Source organism: Mercenaria mercenaria, chromosome 17 (genome assembly GCF_021730395.1).
Source record: "Mercenaria mercenaria strain notata chromosome 17, MADL_Memer_1, whole genome shotgun sequence".
Lineage (NCBI taxonomy): Eukaryota > Metazoa > Mollusca > Bivalvia > Venerida > Veneridae > Mercenaria > Mercenaria mercenaria.
The window spans coordinates 20,551,803-20,578,873 of NC_069377.1; the positions used below are offsets into that span (position 1 = coordinate 20,551,803).

General features: G+C 37.2%; 1 protein-coding gene across 1 annotated transcript in view; it reads right to left on the reverse strand.

The window, feature by feature from the left end:
- Positions 1–695: 695 nt before the first annotated feature.
- The window catches only part of LOC123537211 (uncharacterized), a 29,836-nt gene continuing 3,460 nt past the window's right edge, over positions 696–27,071 (reverse strand). The window contains exons 2-6 of the mRNA XM_053529223.1: positions 12,734–12,786; positions 7,574–7,764; positions 4,695–4,812; positions 2,858–3,011; positions 696–1,112 (exon numbers count right to left, since the gene is read on the reverse strand). Of these exons, the coding sequence (XP_053385198.1) occupies positions 731–1,112; positions 2,858–3,011; positions 4,695–4,812; positions 7,574–7,764; positions 12,734–12,786 (898 nt within the window). The 3' untranslated portion in view covers positions 696–730. The remainder of the gene's footprint in view (positions 1,113–2,857; positions 3,012–4,694; positions 4,813–7,573; positions 7,765–12,733; positions 12,787–27,071) is intronic.

Here is a 27,071-nt window from a genome sequence, read left to right on the forward strand (position 1 = left end):
CGAACTTGACCTGTATTTTCTGATGTTACACCTGTGTACCAAAAATTATTTAAATTGGTCAAGTCTTTCATGAGTTATCATCCGGAAACCATGCAAAACCAACAGACCGACCGACCGACTGCCAAGCTCACTCCTATATAACCCCCCCCCTCCCAAACTTCGAATCTGACCTAGATTTCATCCAGACAAATATTGTGATCAAACTGCATGAAGATCCAGTGTAAAATGCAGCTCCTATTGCGTATACAAGGTTTTTCTTTGATTTGACCTAGTAACCTGGTTTTTTACTGCAGATGACCCATATTGGAAATTGACCTAGATTTTATCAAGGCAATCATTCTGATCAAATTTCATGAAGATCAATTGAAAAATACAGTCTCTATTGCATACACAAGCAAAATGTTGACAGACATCGAGCAATCACAATAACTCACTTGAGCATTGCTGAACTTGTGGATGAAATTTTGAAGAAAGAATGAGTGGGAATTTTCTTTGTTCGTTGTTATTTAAATTCATAGATTGACACAACCATGAATATTAGTCCCTCACAAAAATTTCACAGTAATTTTGACCTCCCCTATAAGACTTTGTGCTGTTTGGTATATATCTTTGACAAGAGTAATTGATGTCAAGCAATTTAACAGGGGGTGAAGGACCGATCATACTTCTATCTGAAGTAAATAATGTACACTGTGAAAAGTTTCTTATTTTTGTTTAATACACACTTTTTTTACAATCCAGAAAGAAAATCTGCAAGAGTTCCCTCTGTTTGCTTCTTCTGTTCTTGTTTCAAAATGTTACTCAATTTTTGACATTGTTTCTTTGACTTGTTTTTCTTACTAGAAGATTTTTTTTGTCCACTCACTGTCTGTTGAAATAAGTTAATTCTATTCTTGTCTACAGTCTGTCTATTTGTCTGTTTCTTCTGTATTTCAAAATTACTTCGAGCACTTCTGTGTGATGTTTCATAAGATATCATTACTTCACTAACATTATCTTCCTGCTTTGTTGAAGTTTCAGTTTTATTTGACTTTTGGCTTTCATTCCAATTTTCTGACTGCTTTATTTGTGGATTGTCCTCTTCAGCCAACTCTGTTTTATTCTGACCAGTCCTGAAGTATAAGTGTGAGTAATACTAAATCTTGAACTACGTACTAACAACAGGTACTTGCAAAACAAGTATACCATCAGTGACAGCCTAGCATATAATTTTCAGACTTTGTGTTGCTATGGCTCATCACTTCCACAAAACAATTGGAACCATGTGTTGATCAAATGTTGATTATACTTTGCTAGGTTCCAACAGAGTATGATAAACAAAATTTTCTGACTTTTCTCTGAAACAACAGTGTTCCCTGATAATTTAAATGTAAATTTTCAATAAAGTTCTTTTGCACAAAACACTGAAGGAGATATAATTCAAACAGAAATTTTAAAAGAAAGGTGCTTTTTGATTTTTCAGCTTTTTTTAAGTAAACTAGATGCCCACGGGCAACCTGTCGTGCCTGCCAGCTGTCAAAAGGACTAGGAGTTGTACATGACACCCACCCTGTCTCATCGAGGCAAACATTTATGCCAAATGAAAAACGATTGCAAAAAGTTATAATATAAGTTATTTATAGTAACAACAAAGGGAAGTAAATCTTTAAAGAAATCTAAGTCCACACAAAAATCCTTACAAGTAGAGATAGGTCAAAATACATCTCAAAATTGGATGTAACATGCATATTGTACAACAGAAAAGTGGTCTTGATTTTTCCCTACGACCAGTAAAAAAAAGTTACAATATAAGCAATTTATAGTAACAACTAAGGGAAGTAATTCTAGGTTCTTGCACATGACACTCTGTCTAATGATGGTGAACAACTGTGCCAAGTTACATCAAAATCCCTCCATGCATGAAAAAGAAATGCTCCGGACAAAGTCATTCTTGTATCTGACCTTTGACCTCTATGTGTGAGCTTGACCTTAGACCTAGGGTCCTGGTTCTTGCGCATAACACTCCATCACATGGCTGTGAACATTTGTGCCAAGTTACATCAAAATCCCTCCATGCATGAAGAAGAAATGCTCCAGGCAGTCATTATTGAATTTAACTTTTGACCTCCAAGAGTGACCTTGACCTTTGAGATAGGAACCTGCGGTTTGCGCAGGACACTCCGTCTCATGGCTGTGAACACTTGTGCCAAGTTACATCAAAATCCCTCCATGCATGAAGAAGAAATGCTCTGGGCAGTCATTATTGAATTTAACTTTTGACCTCCAAGTGTGACCTTGACCTTTGAGATAGGGACCTGCGGTTTGCGCATGACACTCCGTCTCACTGAGGTTAACATTCATGCCAAATATAAACAAGATTGCTCCATGCATGTCAAAGTTATGGTCCGGACAAACAAATCCGGACGGACGCACAGACGCACGCACATACAACGAACAGCCATTTGGACAACTATGTCTTCGCTTCCGCAAGCGGGCTCGACAAAAACCTTCAATAGTACTTTAAAATGAAATAGTTTTTTTTTTTATCAGGAGCAAGTTTCAAAATGGCGTCCAGCCTGTCTTTTAGGAAACTGACCACTGAATGGCAATGAAAAATTATTTCCTAACATTTCCTTGATATTTTCTATTCAAGTTTCAAAACTTCCCTGACAACTTCCAAAATTCCTTAACAATTCCCTTATCTTGAAAAAAACCACCTCCCCACCCAACATTCCCATGAGCGCTGAAAGGCTTCTATGAAGTTTGATATACCAAAAACATCATCAGGATGGCAAACCAAGAGATCTTCTGAGAGATATGTGGAAATGACCAACATACTCAAACAGATGAAGGAAGAATGGACAGCTTTATATAATACCTTTCATTATTTAAAGCACCATTTGATTCTGATCCCACTGTATCAGTTAAAGTAAGACCAGCATTTATATCTTCTGTCTCTTCAGCTCTCCTTTTCCTCTGTAATTTTCTTCTCTCTTTCTTCCTTTCCTTTCTAGCTGATACTTTTACAGCACCTGATAAAATACAGAGACTTTGATTCAACATCTAACATGTCACCATAATCCTCATACTTTCAGAAAATAATGTGTGTATGTTTGGGTATAATGTCTCTTTAAATAATTTTTCAGTCACATAAACAATGCTGGTGTCTTCTTGTAGCAGTGATCACAATAACCAACTTTATATTGCTTGCTTCACTGGAGACAGCAGACTTGCAATATGATATCTACCCAGTCACATTATACCGACCTGACCTAGAGATCACAAAGACATACATTCTGACTAAGTATCAGAAAGATTGAGTCAAAATTGTGGCCTCTAAAGTGTTCACAAGCTTTTCCTTTGATTTGACAAGGTGACCTAGTTTTTCACCCCATATGATCCAGATTCAAAATTGACCTACAAATCATCAAGAGAATTATTCTGACCAAGTTTCATAAATATTGGGTCACAATTGTGGCCTCTAGAGTGTTCACAAGCTTTTCTTTTGATCTGGCCTACTGACCTAGTTTTTGACCCCACATGACCCAGATTTGAACTTGACCTAGAGATTATCAAGAAAAACATTGTGACCAAGTATCATAAAGATTGAGTCAAAACTGTGGCCTCTAGAATGTTCACAAGCTTTTCCTTTGATCTGGCCTACTGACCTAGTTTTTGATCCCACATGACCCAGTTTCAAACTTGACCTAGAGATTACCAAGACTAACATTCTGACCAAGTTTCATAAAGATTGGGTCACAAATGTGGCTTCTAGAGTGTTCACAAGGCAAATGGTGACGGACGACGCACGACTGACGCCGGACGCCTGACAATGACTGGTCACAATAGCTCACCTTGAGCACTTTGTGCTCTGGTGAGCTAAAAAGAAGGCAGCAGTAAATAAATAAACATCATTAATGAGGCTATATTATATTGTTTCCGGAAACAATTAGCCGGCGTTTGTATAATCTGCTGAACAATAAAGATTTTTTTTTTTTTACTTTAAAATTTTATAACTCGAGTTATGAAATATGAAAAATTAGAGCCTACTCATCAGCATAAAACCATGTGTTATGTCTGTTGCGACATTAGCTGTTTTTAATGTAGTTATACAAAAAATAAATGTTCAACTTGTATATTTTTTAAAACTCCATCAGGGTGCCGAATTTGCCCGAAAGATGTTGAACTTACACGATGACAACAATCAGAATAAAATCCATCATATTGACAATGCAGATGCAAACACTGGGCAGCGTTTTATACTGAAGACGCAGAAAAGGTCCACTTTTGTTTTCATGAAACGTTCGCACCGATCAAGCTGAACGGAAAATTGCTTCACCGTTTTTATGCTTAAGGTGTCGAATTAAATTATAATTATACCCGAAGTTACCATATTTCCCGTCTTTGGTACGACATGGCCGGGAACCTATATGCTGCAATTACTTGATCAAAGTGCACTTTTCAACCCAAAAATGCCAACAATAATCAACCCTAAAACTAAACATCCCTACAAGGTTTGGTTGAAATCCCACCAGTAGTTTCAGAGGTGTAGTCCAGACAAACTTTCGGGACAGACATAAAGAATGACAAACAAGACAAAATCAATATATCTCCCCCACATATCATAGCTTCCTTTCTTCTGCAAACCAAAATTTCAACCATTGCCTACTCTAAAGAAAATGTTTCTGAATTAAAAGTGCTGAAGGAGTATGCACCTTCGGTTTCCTTTTTAAAACCTGCTTGCCTTTCCATATATAACTTCAGCTGCTGTTTCTCATTTCTGCTCTGACCTGCAAGTTTTGTTGTCTTCTTGCAATCATGACAGGTAACAGTCTGAAAATACATGTACAATAACACACTTACATTTAATCACAGGTAACAGCAAACAAACACATGTATATTGACACACTTCTTGTTAATTATAGGTAACAGTAAACAAACACATGTACATTGATCTACATTGTACTACTGGTTAATTACAGGTAACAGTAAGCAAACACATGTATATTGACACACTTCTGGTTAATTACAGGTAACAGTAAACAAACACATGTATATTGACACACTTCTGGTTAATTACAGGTAACAGTAAACAAACACATGTATATTGACACACTTCTGGTTAATTACAGGTAACAGTAAACAAACACATGTATATTGACACACTTCTGGTTAATTACAGGTAACAGTAAACAAACACATGTACATTGATATACTACATCTGGTTAATTACAGGTAACAGTAAACAAACACATGTATATTGACACAATTCTGGTTAATTACAGGTAACAGTAAACAAACACATGTATATTGACACACTTCTGGTTAATTACAGGTAACAGTAAACAAACACATGCACATTGACACAATTCTGGTTAATTACAGGTAACAGTAAACAAACACATGTACATTGATATACTACATCTGGTTAATTACAGGTAACAGTAAACAAACACATGTATATTGACACACTTCTGGTTAATTACAGGTAACAGTAAACAAACACATGTATATTGACACACTTCTGGTTAATTACAGGTAACAGTAAACAAACACATGTATACTGACACAATTCTGGTTAATTACAGGTAACAGTAAACAAACACATGTACATTGATATACTACATCTGGTTAATTACAGGTAACAGTAAACAAACACATGTATTTTGACACACTTCTAAAATAGGCTGCTCTTTTCCCTGTGGTAACAGTAAACAAATACATGTACAGTGATACACTTTGATATGACAAATTTAAGGTAACAACATACAAATAGACAAACAGTAAACTCTGATTACAGTGAACTTCTCGGGTCCAGTAAAATATTTTTTGTTATATCAAGACTTTCTTATAAACGTGTCATGAACAAATTCTTTATAAACAGTATCTGTGCAAAGAACAGATATATATATATATTATAGAATTAAATTATTTTATATGGTGTTCATGTATGTGTAACCACTGCTGAATAAAGAACCTAACATTGAATAAAGCCCTGCATGCATGAACACCATATAAAAGTCAATTTAATGCATATAATTTCAAGTAAACATGTTTCCACTCTAATATTTCTTTTTTAACTCTCCTCAAAATTTTTTTTGAAAACAAATTTTATGAAACTTTGAATCCAAACACTCACAGATCATCTGACTCTACGAAAATTAATACTCACACCTACATGTTCGTTCAGAAATAAGAAAGCTATTTCCATTTATCTAATACAGTCAAACTTCGTTCCCTCAAACTCCGATAATTCCAACACCACCCTTCACTTGCACTCATCATCAGGTCCCGGCAATATCCCTGTATAATGTACAGCATCAGGTCCCGGCAATATCCCTGTATAATGTACATCATCAGGTCCCGGCAATATCCCTGTATAATGTATACTGTTCGATGACTCGAACTACCAATAACTGGAACAAATTTTGTCATTCCCGATGAGTTCGAGTTAATGAAGTTTGACTATATCATAAATTATGCATGTAGTTACCCAGTTACAGTAATTCATTTTTTAAATGATCACCACTGTTTTCCCCACAACTAAAACACATAGATGTATACACTCATTTTAAAAAGTCAGAAAATGCATATGGAAGAGAAATAAATATTATTGTCAGTAATTATTCTTTAATAGTACTAAACTTTGAAATGAAATATTATTTTAAAATCTTTTTGCGTCTTTAGATAATAACAGTCAATTTCTACAAGACATGAAAAGCATCAGTTTGCTGAGATGTATGAATGATACTATCAGCGTGATTGAATTCTTAAGTAAGTGTGCTCTTTCCCCGTGGTACTGTCATACAATCTGACCCCCATATGCCGTTTGTTGCAAACCATACTTAGCATTAAATAGCATACAACTGAAACATGATAGTCTAGTAAAAATTTGTGATTATGAATTTTTGGTTTTCACTGTATCAGGTAATAGTTTTACTTATTTTTTAAAATTGGGCCATGAAAATATGTTCCTTGTATCTAATAATTTGCTATAAGCATGTTTGCTGTAACCAATTTACTTTATTATAAATTGAGCATAGAAAGGGAAATTTGGGATATTTGAAATTGTACCTTATAACCAGAATATTATAATGGTGCTTGTTACACGAGTCATGAGGTTTCATGTACAATGATATACTACTGGTTCACGAATAGAACTATTTCACTGGTTACCACCATTTCTAATACTTACAAATCACTATCTTTGATCATTGATCTCATCAATTCTCAGGGCTGATACTGACAAAAAAATTACTGGATTTCGACTGACACGTACTGATAACATATTTTTTTTCACCAACATTCCCTCCATAATGACAGTTTTAAGCCATAATCACATTCAAATAGAACAGAAATACTTGAGGAAAATAAAGTTACTCCTCACTACTTAAGGGTATGAGTTGTGTTTCAGATATCCTGCAGGGAAAATTGCCATGTGTCACATGGCTGAAGCAGAACCTTGTGACCTTGACCTTTCACTTCAAAAAGTTTCTGAAGACTGGTGGTCAACAATAAGCAAATCCTGGAACTAAAATAAATTTACTTGTAAATACTTCTGCATGTAGGTGTACAAGGGCAAAATAGTACCAACCACTGTATTTTTTCCATGTATGTAGTCCTCCACCAATTTTGTTTGAAAGTTTCCCAGGGTGGATGGGTGTGTACTGTGTCTACCCAGCAGCCTCTTGATCTTTTTGTTTACAGCTGGCTTTGGTATGAGTCGGATATTACAGTTACTTGGACAAAAAGTGTTGAAACAAAATAAACATCTGCTGAATATATCTGAAAGACAATACATGTAGTTATAGTTTCAGGAAGAATCTCTCATCAACAGATTGATAACTGACATGTTTCAGTTTCAGGCAGGATCTCTCATCAACAGATTGATAACTGACATGTTTCAGTTTCAGGCAGGATCTCTCATAAACACATTGATAACTGACATGTTTCAGTTTCTGGCAGGATCTCTCATAAACACATTGATAACTGACATGTTACAGTTTCAGGCAGAATCTCTCATCAACACATTGATAACTGACATGTTACAGTTTCAGGAAGAATCTCTCATAAACACATTGATAACTGACATGTTACAGTTTCAGGAAGAATCTCTCATCAACAGATTGATAACTGACATGTTACAGTTTCAGGCAGGATCTCTCATAAACACACTGATAACTGACATGTTACAGTTTCAGGCAGGATCTCTCATCAACACACTGATAACTGACATTTACAGTTTCAGGCAGGATCTCTATCAACAGATGATAACTACATACAGTTCAGCAGGATCTCTCATCAACAATTGATAACTGACATGTTACAGTTTCAGGCAGGATCTCTCATCAACAGATTGATAACTGACATGTTACAGTTTCAGGAGAATCTCTCATAAACACATTGATAACTGACATGTTTCAGTTTCAGGCAGAATCTCTCGTCAACAGATTGATAACTGACATGTTTCAGTTTCAGGCAGGATCTCTCATCAACACATTGATAACTGACATGTTACAGTTTCAGGCAGAATCTCTCTCATCAACAGATTGATAACTGACATGTTACAGTTTCAGGCAGGATCTCTCATCAACAGATTGATAACTGACATGTTACAGTTTCAGGCAGGATCTCTCATCAACAGATTGATAACTGACATGTTACAGTTTCAGGCAGGATCTGTCATAAACACATTGATAACTGACATGTTACAGTTTCAGGAAGAATCTCTCATAAACAGATTGATAACTGACATGTTACAGTTTCAGGCAGGATCTCTCATCAACACATTGATAACTGACATGTTACAGTTTCAGGCAGGATCTCTCATCAACAGATTGATAACTGACATGTTACAGTTTCAGGCAGGATCTGTCATAAACCATTGAACTGACATCAGTTTCGCGATCATCTCTACAGATTGTTACTGCATGTTACAGTGGCAGGATCTCTCACGAACAATTGATAACTGACATGTTACAGTTTCAGGGAGGATCTCTCATCAACAGATTGATAACTGACATGTTACAGTTTCAGGCAGGATCTCTCATCAACAGATTGATAACTGACATGTTACAGTTTCAGGCAGGATCTCTCATCAACAGATTGATAACTGACATGTTACAGTTTCAGGCAGGATCTCTCATCAACAGATTGATAACTGACAATATTACAGTTTCAGGCAGGATCTCTCACTGATAGATTGCTAACTGACATGTTACAGTTTCAGGTATGATCTCTCACTGATAGATTGCTAACTGACATGTTACAGTTTCAGGTATGATCTCTCACTGATAGATTGCTAACTGACATGTTACAGTTTCAGGTATGATCTCTCACTGATAGATTGCTAACTGACATGTTACAGTTTCAGGTATGATCTCTAACTGACACACTGAAAACTGACATGTTACAGTTTCAGGCAAGATCTCTCACAGACTGACTGCTAACTGACATGTTACAGTTTCAGGCAGTATCTCTCACAGACTGATAGATAACTGACATGTTACAGTTTCAGGCAGTATCTCTCACAGACTGATAGATAACTGACATGTTTCAGTTTCAGGCAGGATCTCTCATAAACACATTGATAACTAACATGTTACAGTTTCAGGCAGGATCTCTCATCAACAGATTGATAACTGACATGTTACAGTTTCAGGCAGGATCTCTCATCAACAGATTGATAACTGACATGTTACAGTTTCAGGCAGGATCTCTCAAAGGCACATTGATAACTGACATGTTACAGTTTCAGGCAGGATCTCTCATAAACACATTGATAACTGACATGTTACAGTTTCAGGCAGGATCTCTCATCAACAGATTGATAACTGACATGTTACAGTTTCAGGCAGGATCTCTCATCAACTCATTGATAACTGACATGTTTCAGTTTCAGGCAGGATCTCTCATCAACAGATTGATAACTGACATGTTACAGTTTCAGGTATGATCTCTCATCAACAGATTGCTGATATGTTACAGTTTCAGGTATGATCTCTCACTGATAGATTGCTAACTGACATGTACAGTTTCAGGTATGATCTCTCACTGATAGATTGCTAACTGACATGTTACAGTTTCAGGTATGATCTCTCACTGATAGATTGCTAACTGACATGTTACAGTTTCAGGTATGATCTCTAACTGACACACTGAATACTGACATGTTACAGTTTCAGGCAAGATCTCTCACAGACTGACTGCTAACTGACATGTTACAGTTTCAGGCAGTATCTCTCACAGACTGATAGATAACTGACATGTTACAGTTTCAGGCTGGATCTCTCACAGACTGATTGATAACTGACATGTTTCAGTTTCAGGCAGGATCTCTCATAAACACATTGATAACTGACATGTTGCAGTTTCAGGCAGGATCTCTCATCAACAGATTGATAACTGACATGTTACAGTTTCAGGCAGGATCTCTCATAAACACATTGATAACTGACATGTTACAGTTTCAGGCAGGATCTCTCACTGACACATTGATAACTGACATGTTACAGTTTCAGGCAGGATCTCTCATCAACAGATTGATAACTGACATGTTACAGTTTCAGGCAGGATCTCTCATCAACAGATTGATAACTGACATGTTACAGTTTCAGGCAGGATCTCTCATCAACAGATTGATAACTGACATGTTACAGTTTCAGGCAGGATCTCTCACTGACACATTGATAACTGACATGTTACAGTTTCAGGCAGGATCTCTCACTAATAGACTGCTAACTGACATGTTACAGTTTCAGACAGGATCTCTCACAGACTGACTGCTAACTGACATGTTACAGTTTCAGGCAGTATCTCTCACTAACACATTGATAACTGACATGTTACAGTTTCAGGCATGATCTCTCACTGATAGATTGCTAACTGACATGTTACAGTTTCAGGCAGGATCTCTCACTGACAAATTGATAACTGTCATGTTACTGTTTCAGGCAGGATCTCTCACAGACACATTGATAACTAACATATTACAGTTTCAGGCAGGATCTCTCACTGACACATTGATAACTGACATGTTACAGTTTCAGGCATGATCTCTCTCAGACAGATTGATAACTGACATGTTTCAGTTTCAGGCAGAATCTCTCACTGACATATGACTTAAACGCAAAACTTAATCAAGAAGTCCAAAAGGGGCTATAATTCTTGCAAAAAGCAGGATAGAGTTATGTTTCTTGCTGTACAGAGTCAGCTTTTGATGGTGAACAAGTGTTGCAAGTTTCAAAGCAACAGCTTCGAAAATTAAGGAGAAAGTTGACCTAAACATAAAACTTTACCAAGAAATCTGATATTTTCCAAGTCCAAAAGGGGTCATAATTCTTGCAGAAAGCAGGATGGAGTTATGTTTCTTGCTGTACAGAGTCAGCTATTGATGGTGAACAAGTGTTGCAAGTTTTAAAGCAATAAGAGGGCTTAGAGCGAAACTGGTATACATCTGTATATACAGGGGTCGCGCTGTCGGTCGCCAATGGCGCCAAATGGCGATTTCATATTTGGCGCTAGTGACTAACATGGCGAAAGTTTACTGGCGAACCAATGCAAGTGATCGGGCCGAGACAATATTTTTTTTTGACAAACCAAGTAACTATCAAATGCATATGTCAACTGTTAGTAATATCCCTTGGACTTATCCGAATCCGGATGTATCCGTTGTTTAATCAATTAAAGTTGTAACAGATGTCAGTTAACGATAATCCTTGGTTATACTCCGCCTACTCGCGTTGTGTCGAAACTTCAACAATCGTAGGCCGTTAAATATACGTAAGACGCGCATTTTTGAAATTTTGCAATTGGTGAAAAAAAGCTTTGATAAAATTTATCGAGTGCAGAGGTATCAACTTCTCTGTGATCTTAAGTTCAGTCATGAGGTTTGAATTAATGATTTTTTTTATTTTTTTGCATCCAAGTTTGTTTCAAACTCCAATTACTATAAAAGAATCAACCGAGAAACGATTCCCTACGGTCTTTGAATGCTGTAAAATATTTAGTAGAAATATCGAAAGTATGGTATTGTTCTTGAAAACTTAATAAATAAATGCTCATAAATTTATAAATCTGACAAGTGAGCAAAATCGGCATTTTAAAAGCAAAAAATCCAAAACATGCAACGTAAACTTTCATGCGTCAGATCGATGCACTTGGGGTCAAATTTACGAGTGTTCGGACGCGGAAATTTCGAAAAATTTAAAGGGCTTTTTCCAAAGCGCTGGTTTTTGAACTTTACTTAGAAATGATAAAATACTGTTAAAAACACTCGTTTTACAAAAATATTTTTAAACTGTGCTTTGTATTTTGAGTGGTCTAGTTATTTTGGTAGTTCTTTGAAAAAAACTATAAAATAAATGAAGCTGATTTAGTATTTAATTGGTATTGTTGTTCATTATTATATGCGGTGACAAAAATTATCTTTCAAAGTTTAAGTCTTCTTTTGGCAACCGGCACCAATGTTGGCACAAGTTCTCTTTGGCTACCAACCTTTGCAATTGGCGAAATTTGGCGACGCTAAAAATTACCAGAGCACCCTAGTCAAGATAAGAAGTAACCAGTCTTCGCTCTAAGCCCTCAAATAGCTTTCATAGTTTAGGAGAAAAGCTGACCTAAACATAAAACTTAACCAGGCAATGCCAATGCCAATGCTGACGCCGATCAAGTGATGACAATAACTCATCTTTTTTTTCCAAAAATTAAATAAGCTTAAAATGTCTATCATGTGAAAGATTTATAAAGTACTTACTTCTTCTGTCATTTATATCCCCTCTGTTTACATCATATAACTTGGCTTTGGTGCTGTAAAACAAGTAAATTTGATGAATAATTTGGTATCCCCTGCCGACTGGGTTTGTGTTGAGGAATAGCTAAGATATATATGTGGCAAAAAGTTAAGGATGTTACTAAGAAGCAAATTATTTCATTACATTTGAACTTGTAAGAACAAAAGACCTTTTAAGAGAGAACAATCAAGTAAGAAACGGCGGGTGGGGGGGGGGGGGGAGGGTATCAACTTTACATGTTGATAAACTGATAAACGTTCATGGATTCATGGAAGGTTTGAAAAATTGAAAACAGGACTTTTTTTCTTTACTTTTTTGGTTGGGGGGGGGGGGGGGGGGGGGGGGGCGGAGGGTGTTGTGTCCGTACAAAACTTCACATGTTGATAATGAATACTGACAGAAAACAAGAGATCACAGAGTGATCTTGGCAACCACTACTGAGTCATTTTTGAATGTTCCAAATTTCAAGACTAACTCAAAATCATAAAAGTAGGTAACTATGTCAAAATCCAGGTCATCACAGTCCTTGGATCCAGTGACCTCTAATACCAATTGGTAATTTTGGCTCCATACAAGGTACTTACATACCAAATATCAAAGAGATAGGTCAATATATGAATGTGCTATGAGCAAAGCACAAATATGTCACTAGGTCAAAATCAAGGTCAAAGTTCATTTCGGTATGCAAAACTGTGCATGTTATCCATGCATGTGGTCCAAATGTAGCTAATGAGAAATGTGAAAGTAGGTCACTATATCAATTTCAAGGTCAAAGTTCATTTCGGTACATAAAACTATGCATGTGCTTCAAATTTGAAGGCTGTAGCTTGAGAAATGTGAAAGTAGGTACTAGGTAAAAATCAAGGTCAAATTTCAATTCAGAACACAAAACTATGCATGTGGTCCAAATTTGAGGCCTGTAGCTTGAGAAATGTGAAAGTAGGTCACTAAGTCAATCTTAAGGTCAAAGTTCATTTCGGTACACAAAACTATGCATGACCGGTCCAAATTTGAAGGCTGTAGCTTGAGAAATGTAAAAGTAGGTAATTAGGTCAAAATCAACGTCAAATTATATTTCGGTACACAAAACTATGCATGTGGTCCAAATTTGAAGCCTGTACCTTCAAAAATGTGAAAGTAGGTCACTAGGTCAATGTCAAGGTCAAAGTTTATTTCGGTACACAACCCTATGCATGTGGTCCAAATTTGAAGGCTGTAGCTACAGAAATGTGAAAGTAGGTCACTAGGTCAAGATCAAGGTCAACTCATGTCAAGGTTCATCTAGCCACTCAAAACTATACATGTGGTCCAAATTTGAATGTTGTAGGTTAAAAACATAAAAGTAGGTCACTAGATCAAAATAAGTGACCTTGACCCTAAACAAGAGAGTTCAGACACCATTAATGAATTATATGCAATTATTATTTTTTTTCTTATTATGGAAACAAAGAATGCACATATAATTACTTATATTATAACTAACTAGAGTTGTCACAGGAGTGACGAATTCTATTCCCACAATATGGCCTTGTCACAGAACTAAGCCAATGTCAAAGCCGAACTTGCTTGACCTTTGACCTTCTGACCACAAAATCAATAGAGGTCATCTGATGGTCATGATCAACCTCCCTATGAAGTTTAATGATCCTCCGCCCAAGCATTCTCAAGTTATTGTTAAATGACCTTTGACCTTTGGAACTCAAAATCAATATGGGTCATCTGCTTGATATGAAAAACCTCCAGATTAAGTTTCCTGATCCTAGTCCCAAGCATTCTCAAGTTATTGTCCGAAAACTGTTTAAATGTTCCGGGTGATTGTGACCTTGACCTGTGACCTACTGACCTCAAAATCATTAGGGGTCATCTGCTAGTAATAACCAACCTCCCTTTCAATTTTCATGATCCTAGGCCCAAGCATTCTCAAGTTATCATTCGGAAACCGTTTAACTGTTCCAAGTCACTGTGACCTTGAACTTTGACCTACAGACCTCAAAGTCGAATCTGACTTGCATTTCATGATGTTACACCTGTGTACCAAACTTTATGATCCTAGGCCCAAGCGTTCTCAAGTTATCATCCGGAAACCATTTAAGTGTTCTGAGTCCCTGTGACCTTGACTTTTGACCTACAGACCTCAAGGTCGAACTTGACCTGCATTATATGATGTTACACCTGTGTACCAAAATTTATGATCCTAGGCCCAAGCGTTCTCAAGTTATCATCCGGAAACCCTTTAACTGTTCAGGGTCACTGTGACCTTGACCTTTGACCTACTGACCCCAAATTCGAACTTGGCCTGTATTTTCTGATGTTACACCTGTGTACCAAAAATTATTTAAATTGGTCAAGCCTTTCATGAGTTATCATCCGGAAACCATGCAAAACCAACGAACTGACTGACCGCCAAGCTTACTCCTATATACCCCCACAAACTTCGTTTTGTGGGGGTATAATAACTAAACCCAGAAATTTGAGTTCTAAACAAATTAATCATCAATCTACTAGGGTAGTCCATTCACTGCTGAGGTGTAATAGGAAATAAAGAACAACTTGAATCATTATCTCATTAGTGTCTGCAGACTTTTATGACCCTTCTACAGGTAAGGCCATAAAAAACCAATTAACCACTGGATATAAAATTATATTAGAAATCAAAATAAACAAAGAGTCTTAACTCACTCAAAAATTGTTGAACCAGTCTGATTTTCAAGGGGACACAACTTGGGTACAAATACATCATTCTGACAAAGTTTGGTCAAAATCCCCCCAGTAGTTTCTGAGGGGATGCGATAACGAGAAATTGTTAACGGACAAACAGACAAACGGAAGGACGACGGAGCACGGACGCAGAGTGATTTGAATAGCCCACCATCCAGGCTGTCTAGCATACCCCGACAAAAAATTAGGGCTAATTTTAGGGCAATTTGTACAAAAAGATAGGGCTAAAATTAGGAATTTGGTACAATTTAAAGGAAATTTTAGGGCTAAATTTAGGAATTTTCAAATCAAAATATGGACTTTAAAGACCATGTAATGTGCTTACCTTTATGTGATTGACATAAAAGTAACTCAGAAATAGTGCTTTATTTACAGAAAAGATGTCTCCTAGCTTTCCACTGTTTTGAACTGTGCTAAATTGTTTTTTTCTGAATTAGAAGAACTTTTAAACAACTTTTTGATCATTGCAAAAAAGTTAAAAAATTAGGAATCTTTGTGAAAAAATAGGGCCTTTTTAGGAATTTCCTTTGATTTTTTAAAAAAAATAGGAATTTTAGCCAAATTGAAAAAAAATAGGAAAAAGTAGGAATTTTAGGGACGCTAGACAGCCTGCACCATCTGATGATGATGGGCTAATAAAACAAGAGCTTGTGGAACACGAAATGCCCCCCTTGATGCATTCAGTAATTGCACAAGGAACAAAAATTATTTGGTCACTGTACACAAAAGTTCTAATGTTCTGGGTCAATGTGACCTTGACCTTTGACCTATTGACCTCAAAATCAATAGGGGTCATATCCTGGTCATGATCAACCTCCCTATTAAGTTTCGTGATCCTAGACCCAAGCATTCTCAAGTTATCATCCGGAAATGGTTTGACTGTTCCAGGTCAATGTGACCTTGACCTTTACCCTACTGACCTCAAAATCAACTAGAGTTGTCACAGGAGTGACGAATTATACCCCCACAATATGGCCTTGTCACAGAACTAAGCCAATGTCAAAGCCGAACTTGCTTGACCTTTGACCTACTGACCACAAAATCAATAGAGGTCATCTGCTAGTCATGATCAACCTCCCTTTGAAGTTTCATGATCCTCTGCCCAAGCGTTCTCAAGTTATTTGCCGTAAATGGTTTAAATGACCTTTGACCTTTGGAACTCAAAATCAATACAGGTCATGTGCTTGACATGACCAACCTCCAGATTAAGTTTCCTGATCCTAGTCCTAAGCATTCTCAAGTTATTGTCCTAAAACTGTTTAAATGTTCCGGGTGACTGTGACCTTGACCTGTGACCTACTGACCTCAAAATCATTAGGGGTCATCTGCTAGTCATAACCAACCTCCCCATCAATTTTCATGATCCTAGGCCCAAGCATTCTCAAGTTAGGCCTAAAAAAAAAAATTGTTTCCAGTGACATGGCCAAAAAAAATTGGGTAGGTAGGTAGGGAATTTTTTTTTTTTTTTTTTTTTTTTTTTTTTTTTTAACCCAACACCATCGTAGTTTCAAACAGGGAGATTATAAACCTTATAAACATGCATCCTATTGTTATGTTTGATTTACACCTGAATGTACAATGACTTTGATGATGTTATGATGTTTTAGCAATATAAAATGCCATTTGATTGTGTATTTAAATATTATGAAATAAATATTTGCTTTACATGTTTTATTACATTTTATCTTTGATAAAATTATTTAATTATTAGAATGACTCGCCTCCTTTTATTGGTCCGTGTTTTAAAATGACATCATGTCAACATTTTCTTAAAGTGTTTTCTGATTGGTCAGTTTTTGTACTTGTTTACGAATTACTCCGCATTTACTTAGGAACTTTTTTCCTACAAAATATCTGCACAGTTGTCGACACGTACTTGTAGCAGTCGGATCTTGATTTTGTATTGTTTTCATTAAGCCGAAAACAGAGGGTCTTGACTGTGGCCCGCCATTACAAAAGTTTTTTCAGTTTGGAGATAATTTAACTTCATCATGTAAAGAAGTGCAAGGCTCTTACAGGATTGTGTTTTGGACACTATAACTGTGTATTTGTGTTTGTGAGGCTGTTTGCCTTCTGTGAACTTTAAATTTATAAACGTTACGGGACGATGGCGGAAAACAGACGTTCCGATAGACCCAAACCAGAAATGTATTACAGACATTTACATGAACACGGTAAATCGTCTCCGTTGAAGATTGTAGAACTCCCATCGGAGCCCCAGGAAGATGTCGATGAACGCTTGCAAGATGATATTTATCCTGCTTCCGGTGACTATGAACAAAATGGTTGTTTTTCCCTTCCGGTAGAAGAGCGAGAGAAAGTGATGCTAGAAAAAAGACTGGCAATTCTCAAAGAGAAAGAGAAGCAATTGCAAAAACATAAAGAACTTGAAGATTTACAAGGCAGGTCGCGGAGAAGGAAAAATCAGTGTTAAATCTGGAACAACACTTGAGTAGTGGAAATCAGTCTACAACGTCAACGAGTAAGACGAAAAAAGATAAAATGACAAAACAGAAAAAGAGCCATAAAGACAAAAGTACGTCTTCCGATTCACAGAAGAGTTCCACAAAAGACAAAGGTATGAAAAAATTAACTATAGACACTTTGAGATATATCCCAGGTCTCAAAAAACAGGCCAGATATGATGTGCCCCAAACTACGGACACAATAATCATCATCCACCCGACCCGTGTTGAAAGTGAAAAAAAAAACATTAACAATTATCGGTTTTATCTTTTTTCGTCTTACTCGTTGTAAAACAAATTTGCGTTTTGTTGTTGTTGTTTTTTCATTTCCAGATTAGCCCATCCGATTCAATAGGTAGAGCAGTTGATCTACGGATCAAGTGGTCATAGGATCGTTGTGACCTATATCATTCATTCTCTGCCGCTAATTCATGTGGAGAAGTTTCAATTACTTGCAGAGAACATGGTTTATATTTGATTAAACATGAAACTTGAATAAAATCTTGCTGTGGATTCTCTCTTTAAATAATACATTTAATGTTGAATATTATTCAACAACCAACATTTATATTTCAAACTAAAACCAAATTAAAGCCCACTGGCCATGAATATTATTTGCATCTTTGAGCTGCTTTGAGATTAATACCATCACCCCCAACCCCAATCTAAAATTCTGGATTAACTGGAAATGCCAGACAATGGATTTTTGACTGGTATGCCCAAATTGTGAATTAATAAAGCTTCAAATGGTTGTTCAACGTCTTACTACTATAAATCCCATTTGAAACCTGACTTTTCAAGACTCTACAGGCCTCGACCTTAACTTTTTTCAGCAGGTCCAACAACTGCTGAAATCTAGTAGACCTGCTCAGACTTTAGTGGACCTCCAATTCTATCGCATAAATTGTGATATTGTAGACGTGATAACTTCATATGACTCAAAGAAACGGGACTTATTTCTAAAATAATTAAAAATGGAGGATTGTAGCAATCTGTTATCCCGAAAATAATTATTTTGAAGTGCCCCAAATACGGACACAATAATCATCATCCACCCGACCCGTGTTGAAAGTGAAAAAAAAACATTAACAATTATCGGTAATTATTCTGATGATAAACTAAGTAATTAGCCTTGTTTTCGTCATCAGTCAACACCCCCGCAAAGAGCTAAAAGAAGTGTGTCGGTTATTATGGCATTTGAAGCGGAGATCAAAGCGGTATAGTTGCCCGAGATTGTCATGGCATTACGTCATGTTTTCGCGCCATGTGACTCATCACTGTCTGGTCGTACTTTCTCGATTCCTTAAATTGTTGCGAAGAAATCAATAAAAAGTTTTTTCTTTATCTTTTTTTAAAAGCGAATGTGCAATATCCGGAATAAACTGACATGTAAATGTGTCAAACCGTGAAAGATGATAGTTGATAGCCTATCTCTGTGACCTATTTGCCCTCAAGGAATTTACATTATTGTTTGAAAAGAATATCTAACAAAGTGTTGTGTCAAAAAATACATGTACAAAGAATCATTTAAAACTTATTAAAATCCGCAACAACGTAATACTGCTTTATTTTAAAACCACATTTCTATTTACGTTCACGAGGTCACGTAACCTATTCTGCTGTGCTAACAGAAATCTGTTTGCCAAAAATCGTTTTACTCCATGTATTTAAACTGCTGCCGCTTTTTCATTATTTAAGATTTTTTAATTGTGTTTTTTGTACATTCTGGTCAAAAGTCTGAATTTTATTACCATAGTAAGTACCGTTTATTTACTTTAAGAAAGAAGTAAATAATCAAGATCGCGCTGTTTGAAATTTTACAAAACATTATATGAAAATTCGATCGTTTTTAAAGAATTTTGCCCACATTCCTGTCCATATCTTATTAAAATTGTTATAGAACTCAAACTGTATTAGTTCTCAAGCAGTGTTGAAAATCTGAAGTGATTATATTAAAAAATGAATGCACTACGCGCGTTTTTTTGTGTCAAAAGTAACCGCGATGTAAATTAGATATTACGATAGGGCGCACGTGCTTGTGGAATGGAAAATTACCAGCATGACGTTTTGATATTTGTACGATTCGAGGGTAAATTCCAGTCAATCCAGGTAATTTTGCCTGATTAATTTCCTAATTTGGTAAAGTTACCACGTAAAAACCACTCGCCCGATCGGTGGAGTAGTCCATTCGTGCAAAGAGCTATAAAAATAATAATATATTTGCAAAAATATGCGGCCAGATTTTACCGCTAAAAAAGTTTAGGGTCGGCGGTAAAAAAAATAGGGTAGGTCGGGCCACCGGAAACAAACAACTTTTTTTTACGCCTTATCATCCGGAAACCGTTTAACTGTTCCAAGTCACTGTGACCTTGACCTTTGACCTACTGACCTCAAAGTAGAATTTGACCTGTATTTCATGATGTTACACCTGTGTACCAAAATTTATGATCCTAGGCCCAAGCGTTCTCAAGTTATCCATCCGGAAACCATTTAACTGTTCTGAGTCACTGTGACCTTGACCTTTGACCTACAGACCTCGAAGTAAAACTTGACCTGTATTTCATGATGTTACACCTGTGTACCAAAATTTATGATCCTAGGCCCAAGCGTTCTCAAGTTATCATCCGGAAACCGTTTAACTGTTCCAAGTCACTGTGACCTTGACCTTTGACCTTCAGACCTCAAAGTCGGACTTGACCTGCATTTCATGATGTTACACCTGTGTACCAAAATTTATGATCCTAGGCCCAAGCGTTCTCAAGTTATCATCCGGAAACCGTTTAACTGTTCAGGGTCACTGTGACCTTGACCGTTGACCTACTTACCGGAAATTCGAACTTGACCTGTATTTTCTGATGTTACACCTGTGTACCAAAAATTATTTAAAAAAGCCTTTCATGAGTTATCATCCGGAAACCATGCAAAACCAACAGACCGACCGACCGACCAACCACCAAGCTCACTCCTATATACCTATATACTTCGTTTTGTGGGGGTATAATAAAGGTCATCTGCTGGTCATGACCATCCTCCCTGTCAACTTTCATGATCCTTGGCCAAAGCGTTCTTGAGTTATCATCTGGAAACCATTTAACTGTTCCGGGTAACTGTGACATTGACCTTTGACCTACTGACCTCAAAATCAATAGGGATCATCTGCTGGTCATGATTAACCCCCCTTTCATGATCCTAGGCCCAAGCGTTCTTGAGTTATCATCGGAAACTGTTTAACTGTCCTGAGTCACTGTGACCTTTGACCAACATCAATAGGGGTCATTTGCTTGTTATGACCAACCTCCCTATCAACTTTCATGATCGTAGGCCCAATACAAGCGTTCTTGAGTTATCATCCGAAAACCGTTTAACTGTTCCAGGTCACTGTGACACTGACCATTGACCTACTAACCTCAAAATCAATAGGGACATTTGCTGGTCATGACAAACCTTTCTATCAACTTTCATGATCCTAGACCCAAGTATTCTCGAGTTAACTTATCATCCGGGAACTGTTTAACTGTTCCGGATCACTGTGACCTTGACCTTTGACCTCAAAATCAATAGGGGTCATTTGCTGGTCATGACCAACCTCCCTATCAGTTTTCATGATCCTAGCCCAAGCGTTCTTGAGTTATCATCCGGAAACCGTTTAACTGTTCTGGGTCACTGTGACCTTGACCTTTGACCTACAGATCTCAAAATCAATAGGGGTCATCTACTGGTTATGACCAACCTCCCTACCAACTTTCATGATCATAGGCCCAAGCGTTCAAGAGTTATCATCCGGAAACGGATTGGTCTACATATCGACCGACCGACCGACATCTGCAAAACAATATACCCCTCCTTCTTCGAAGGGGGGCATAAAAATGAAAGATGTTGGGGGTGCATGATCGGGGTGGTGGGGGTGACTGGAAGGAGTAGCGAGGTGGGGTGAGGATAAAAAGGAAAATGAACAAGAGGGTCATGATGGGCTCACCTGTTATCATTGCACTTGAGGACAAGAAGGTCCTCAGAAAAAATATTTAAGTCCAAAGGACTGGAACAACAAAGGGAAGAAATTTAACCAAAAAGAAAAAACAATTCTTACAAGTACAGATATGTCAAAATGCACCTAAAAATTGGAGGTACCATCCATGTTGTACCACAGAAAAGTGCTCTCGGTTTTTCCCTACGGCCAATAATAAAAAAGTTACTAAAAATAAGCTATTTATAGTAACGTAAAAGGGAAGTAATTAAAAAAATAAATATTGTAAGTGAACAAAAGAAGGCTCTGCCAAATAAATCTGATGACATAAATGAAATTTCAGATCAGTATCTTCATTAGTTACGGAGATATACCCATTTTAATTTCAAATGGAAGGTAATTTGACATAAAATCATTCCATAGTTATCTACCCTGATTGTCTCAGTCCAACTAATGACAATTATGAAATTTCAAATAAGTCCTAATGGATTTATATCAGCAAGTTCACACCCTATAACGTGATAGCGCGACACCACCAGATAACATGACACCAGATCGGATAACGCAACACTCTGCGGAGTTTGTTGTCGATTAGAAGTAAGTATTTTCAATTTTTTCTTTACACAATGTGAATCAATGAAAAGCAGACTCTTACCAGGTTTCGAGGATAGAAAGAGGCATCTAAAGGAATGTTTTCTGAATTAAAAAGACCACCAAATAATCATACAGATGGCTAATCCACGGCCAGATTTTCATTGTTTTGGATATTGAACAGAGGATTTTTTTCTCATTTCTGAAGCAACAAGCTTGGAATTACCCTCAATAGAAAGCCAAACATTCTCTCTCTTTGTCTGCCAAATATCCCGGCGAAATCTCCATTACTTTCGAAAATACGAGGTGTTAAAGTCGGATGGGTAGACCAAAAATGTTCTGTCTGACACCACATAATTCCCAGGGAAGGTTCTTACCGACACCAACTTTTGAACATTAGATGTTCTGTCTGACACCAGCACTTGATCATACTTTTTTTGGCCTTTATTAAGAAGTCAATAGGGGTCAGGAGCGAAAGTCAAAGAGACACTGATGGTTAGCTGCAATAGGGATCATCTACTTGGCATGTCCAGACATCCCGCTAAATTTCAACACTCTTGGCCTAGTGGTTCTCAAGTCACTGTTCAGGCTCCTGTGACCTTGACCTTTGATCAAGTGACCTCAAAATAGATAGGGGTCATCTACTCTGCATGCCCAAAAACAATAGGGGTCATTTACTCTGCATGAACAATCAATTCCATATGTAAAGTTTCAACACTTCTGGGTCGATGAGGTTTCTCAAGTTATTGATTGGAAATGGTTTTCCATGTTCAGGCCCCTGTGGCCTTGACCTTTAATAGAGTGACCCTAAAATCGTTAGGGGTCATCTACTCTGCATGACCAATCATCCTATGAAGTTTCATCATTCTGGGTCAAGTGGTTCTCAAGTTACTGACCGGAAATGGTTTTCAATGTTCAGGCCCCTGTGACCTTGACCTTTCACAGAGTGACCCCAAAATCGTTTGGGGTCATCTACTCTGCATGACCAATCATCCTATTAAGTTTCAACATTCTGGGTCAAGTGGTTCTCAAGTTACTGACCGGAAATGGTTTTCAATGTTCAGGCCCTGTGACCTTGACCTTTAATGGAGTGACCCCAAATCGATAGGGGTCATCTACTTTGCATGTACAATCATCCTATGAAGCTTCAACATTCTGGGTCAAGTGGTTCTCTAGTTATTGATCGGAAATGGTTTTCCATGTTCAGGCCCCTGTGACCTTGACCTTTGATGGAGTGACCCCAAAATCAATAGGGGTCATCTACTCTTCATGACCAATTTCAACATTCTGGGTCAAGTGGTTCTCTAGTTATTGATCGGAAATGGTTTTCAATGTTCAGGCCCCTGTGACCTTGACCTTTGACGGAGTGACCCCAAAAACAATAGGGGTCGTCTACTCCATCAGCCCTACAACCCTATGAAGTTTGAAGGTTCTAGGTCAAATGGTTCTCCAGTTATTGCTCGGAAATGAAGTGTGACGTACGGACGGATGGACGTACGGACGGACGGACGGACAGGGCAAAAACAATATGTCTCCTGGGGGAGACATAATAAGGGTTTAGGTTATAGTGTAGAAATTCTTAACGCAATATTTAACCTGAAACGCGTCTAATTTTACTGAACATACATTCTGCGAATGAAATAAGCCCCCATTTTACACGCAGAAGTGCCAAAAATAAAAAAAGTAAGTATTTTTTTATGTATACTACTTTCAACAACACCATGAAGGCACATTTTCGACCGAATTACGGTGAATTTCTACACTATAACCTAAACCCTTATTAGAAAAATGAATTTAACGACCAGTTATACCCGAAAACATGCGTAAATTCGATAAAATACTGCAAACCGAGCGAAATAAAGGCAAAAAAAGTATGATCAAATCCTGGTGTCAGACAGAACATCTAATCTTCAAAAGTTGGTGTCAGTAAGAACCTTCCCTGGGAATTATGTGGTATCAGACAGAACATTTTTGGTCTACCCATCCGACTTTAACACCTCGTATTTTCGAAAGTAATGGAGATTTCGCCGGGATATTTGGCAGACAAAGAGAGAGAATGTTTGGCTTTCTATTGAGGGTAATTCCAAGCTTGTTGTTTCAGAAATGAGAAAAAAATCCTCGGTTCAATATCCAAAACAATGAAAATCTGGCCGTGGATTAGCCATCTGTATGATTATTTAGTGGTCTTTTTAATTCAGAAAACATTCCTTTAGATGCCTCTTTCTATCCTCGAAACCTGGTAAGAGTCTGCTTTTCATTGATTCACATTGTGTAAAGAAAAAATTGAAAATACTTACTTCTAATCGACAACAAACTCCGCAGAGTGTTGCGTTATCCGATCTGGTGTCATGTTATCTGGTGGTGTCGGGCTATCACGTTAAAGGGTGTGTACTAACTGATATAAATCCATTTTGATTACAATCAGGGGAGGTAATCAGATATAAAATAACTCTGGAACCTACGATTGGATCTGATTTGTCATGGAATCTAAGATTTATTGTTGTTGAAGATATTTTGGAAGTTTGTATCAAATAAAACCATAAATGAAGTCTCTATATGGCTGCAAAAGCCAAAATAGCCAATTTTGGACCTTTAAGGGGCCATAACTCTGGAACCCAAGATGGAATTTGGCCAGTTCAAGAAAGGAACCAAGTGGTGATACAAGTTGTGTGCAAGTCTGGTTAAAATCAAATCATAAATGAAGCTGCTATTGTGCAGACAAGGTCAAAAGAGCCAATTTTGGCCCTTTTAGGGGCCATAACTCTGGAACCCATTATGGGATCTAGCCGGTTCAAGGAAGGAATTGAGATCTTATGGTGACACAAGTTTTGTGCAAGTTTGATTAAATTCAAATCATAAATGAAGCTGCTATTGTGCAGACAAGGTCAAAATAGCTAATTCTGATCCCTTCAGGGGCCATAACTCTGGAACCCATAAAGGAATCTTGCCAGTTTCAGAAAGGAACCAAGATCTTACTGTGATACAAGTTGTGTGCCAGTTTGGTAAAAATCAAATCATAAATAAAGCTGCTATTGTGCAGACAAGGTCAAAATAGCTATTTTTGGGCCTTTCAGGGGCCATAACTCTGGAACCCATAATGGAATCTGACCAGTTCCAGAAAGGAACCAAGATCTTATGGTGATACAAGTTGTGTGCAAGTTTGGTAAAAATCAAATCATAAATAAAGCTGCTATTGTGCAGACAAGCTCAAAATTATTAATTTTGGCCCTTTCAGGGGCCATAACTCTGGAACCCATAATGGGATCTGGGCAGTTCAAGAAAGGAACCGAGATCTTATGGTGATACAAGTTGTGTGCAATTTTGGTTAAAATAAAATCATAGATGAAACCACTATCGTGCAGACAAGAAATTGTTGACGGACGGACGCACGCACGGACTGACGACGGACGAAGGGTGATCACAAAAGCTCACCTTGTCAATATGTGACAGGTGAGCTAAAAATGTGTGGTTGGGGTGACTTGGGTGTGGGAACACAACTTTATATGTGGATAATAAATGCTCATGGAAAAAAATGAAATAAGTTTAATGAAATTCTACCAATTGGTTAGTTTATTATGAACAAGTATGTGGATTTTTAAACAATTAAACGGCAATAATTCTGAACTTACTATTAAAATCCTGATGAAATTGAGTGTGCACTATCACATTATGGCGGTCTAAATTTAATTCAAGTTTTACAGTTCTAGGTCAAATATGTCACAAGTTATGAAGCAGAAATTGCCATATTTATAGTACCCTATATAGTTAGCACAAGAAACTACTAAGGGCCATAACTCGAGTGTTACTTAGGCATCTGACTGAAACTTATCTGGCCGCATTTCCCTATAGTGGTGAACATGTGTATGAAGTTTTATTTAAATATTTCAAACCACTTCCTAGATATGGCTCCGGACGGACGGAAAGACAACGCCAAACCTATATCCCTTCGCCTTCGGCGGGGGATAATAAAGAAACCACCAAACTGTTGACAAGGAGGCCTTCAAGGCCCTGTTTTGCTCACCTGACCAAGTTGTTAACCTAGAAATCCTTAGTATCTAATTTGGCCTTGATTTAATAGACAACATTTTGACCATGTTTGATGTAAATCAGGTAGACCATTTACCCTTTTTTCAATGATTTGACCCAATGACAATAGTTTTTGACCTCAGGTCAACTTGAGCTAGATTTCATACAAACAAATATTCTGAAAAAGATTTTTGATGATCAAGTTGAAAAAGTGGCTTCTAAAGTTCCATAACTTGAGCTAAGACGTAGTTTTTCCCAAGTGACCCAGATAATAATTTTTTATCCCAGATTTTAAACAGACACACATTCCTACCAAGTCTCATGAAGATCAGGAAGAAGATGTGACTTTTTGAGTGTTTGTAACAATGTCTATGATTTAAACTAGTGACCTAGTTTTTGACCTAGATAATCCAGTATTGAACTTGACCTATATTTCATACAGACAAATTTCCAACAATTTTTATAAAATTTTTGTTGGGTTTAACGTCACCGACACAATTATAGGTCATATGGCGACTTTCCAGCTTTGGTGGTGGA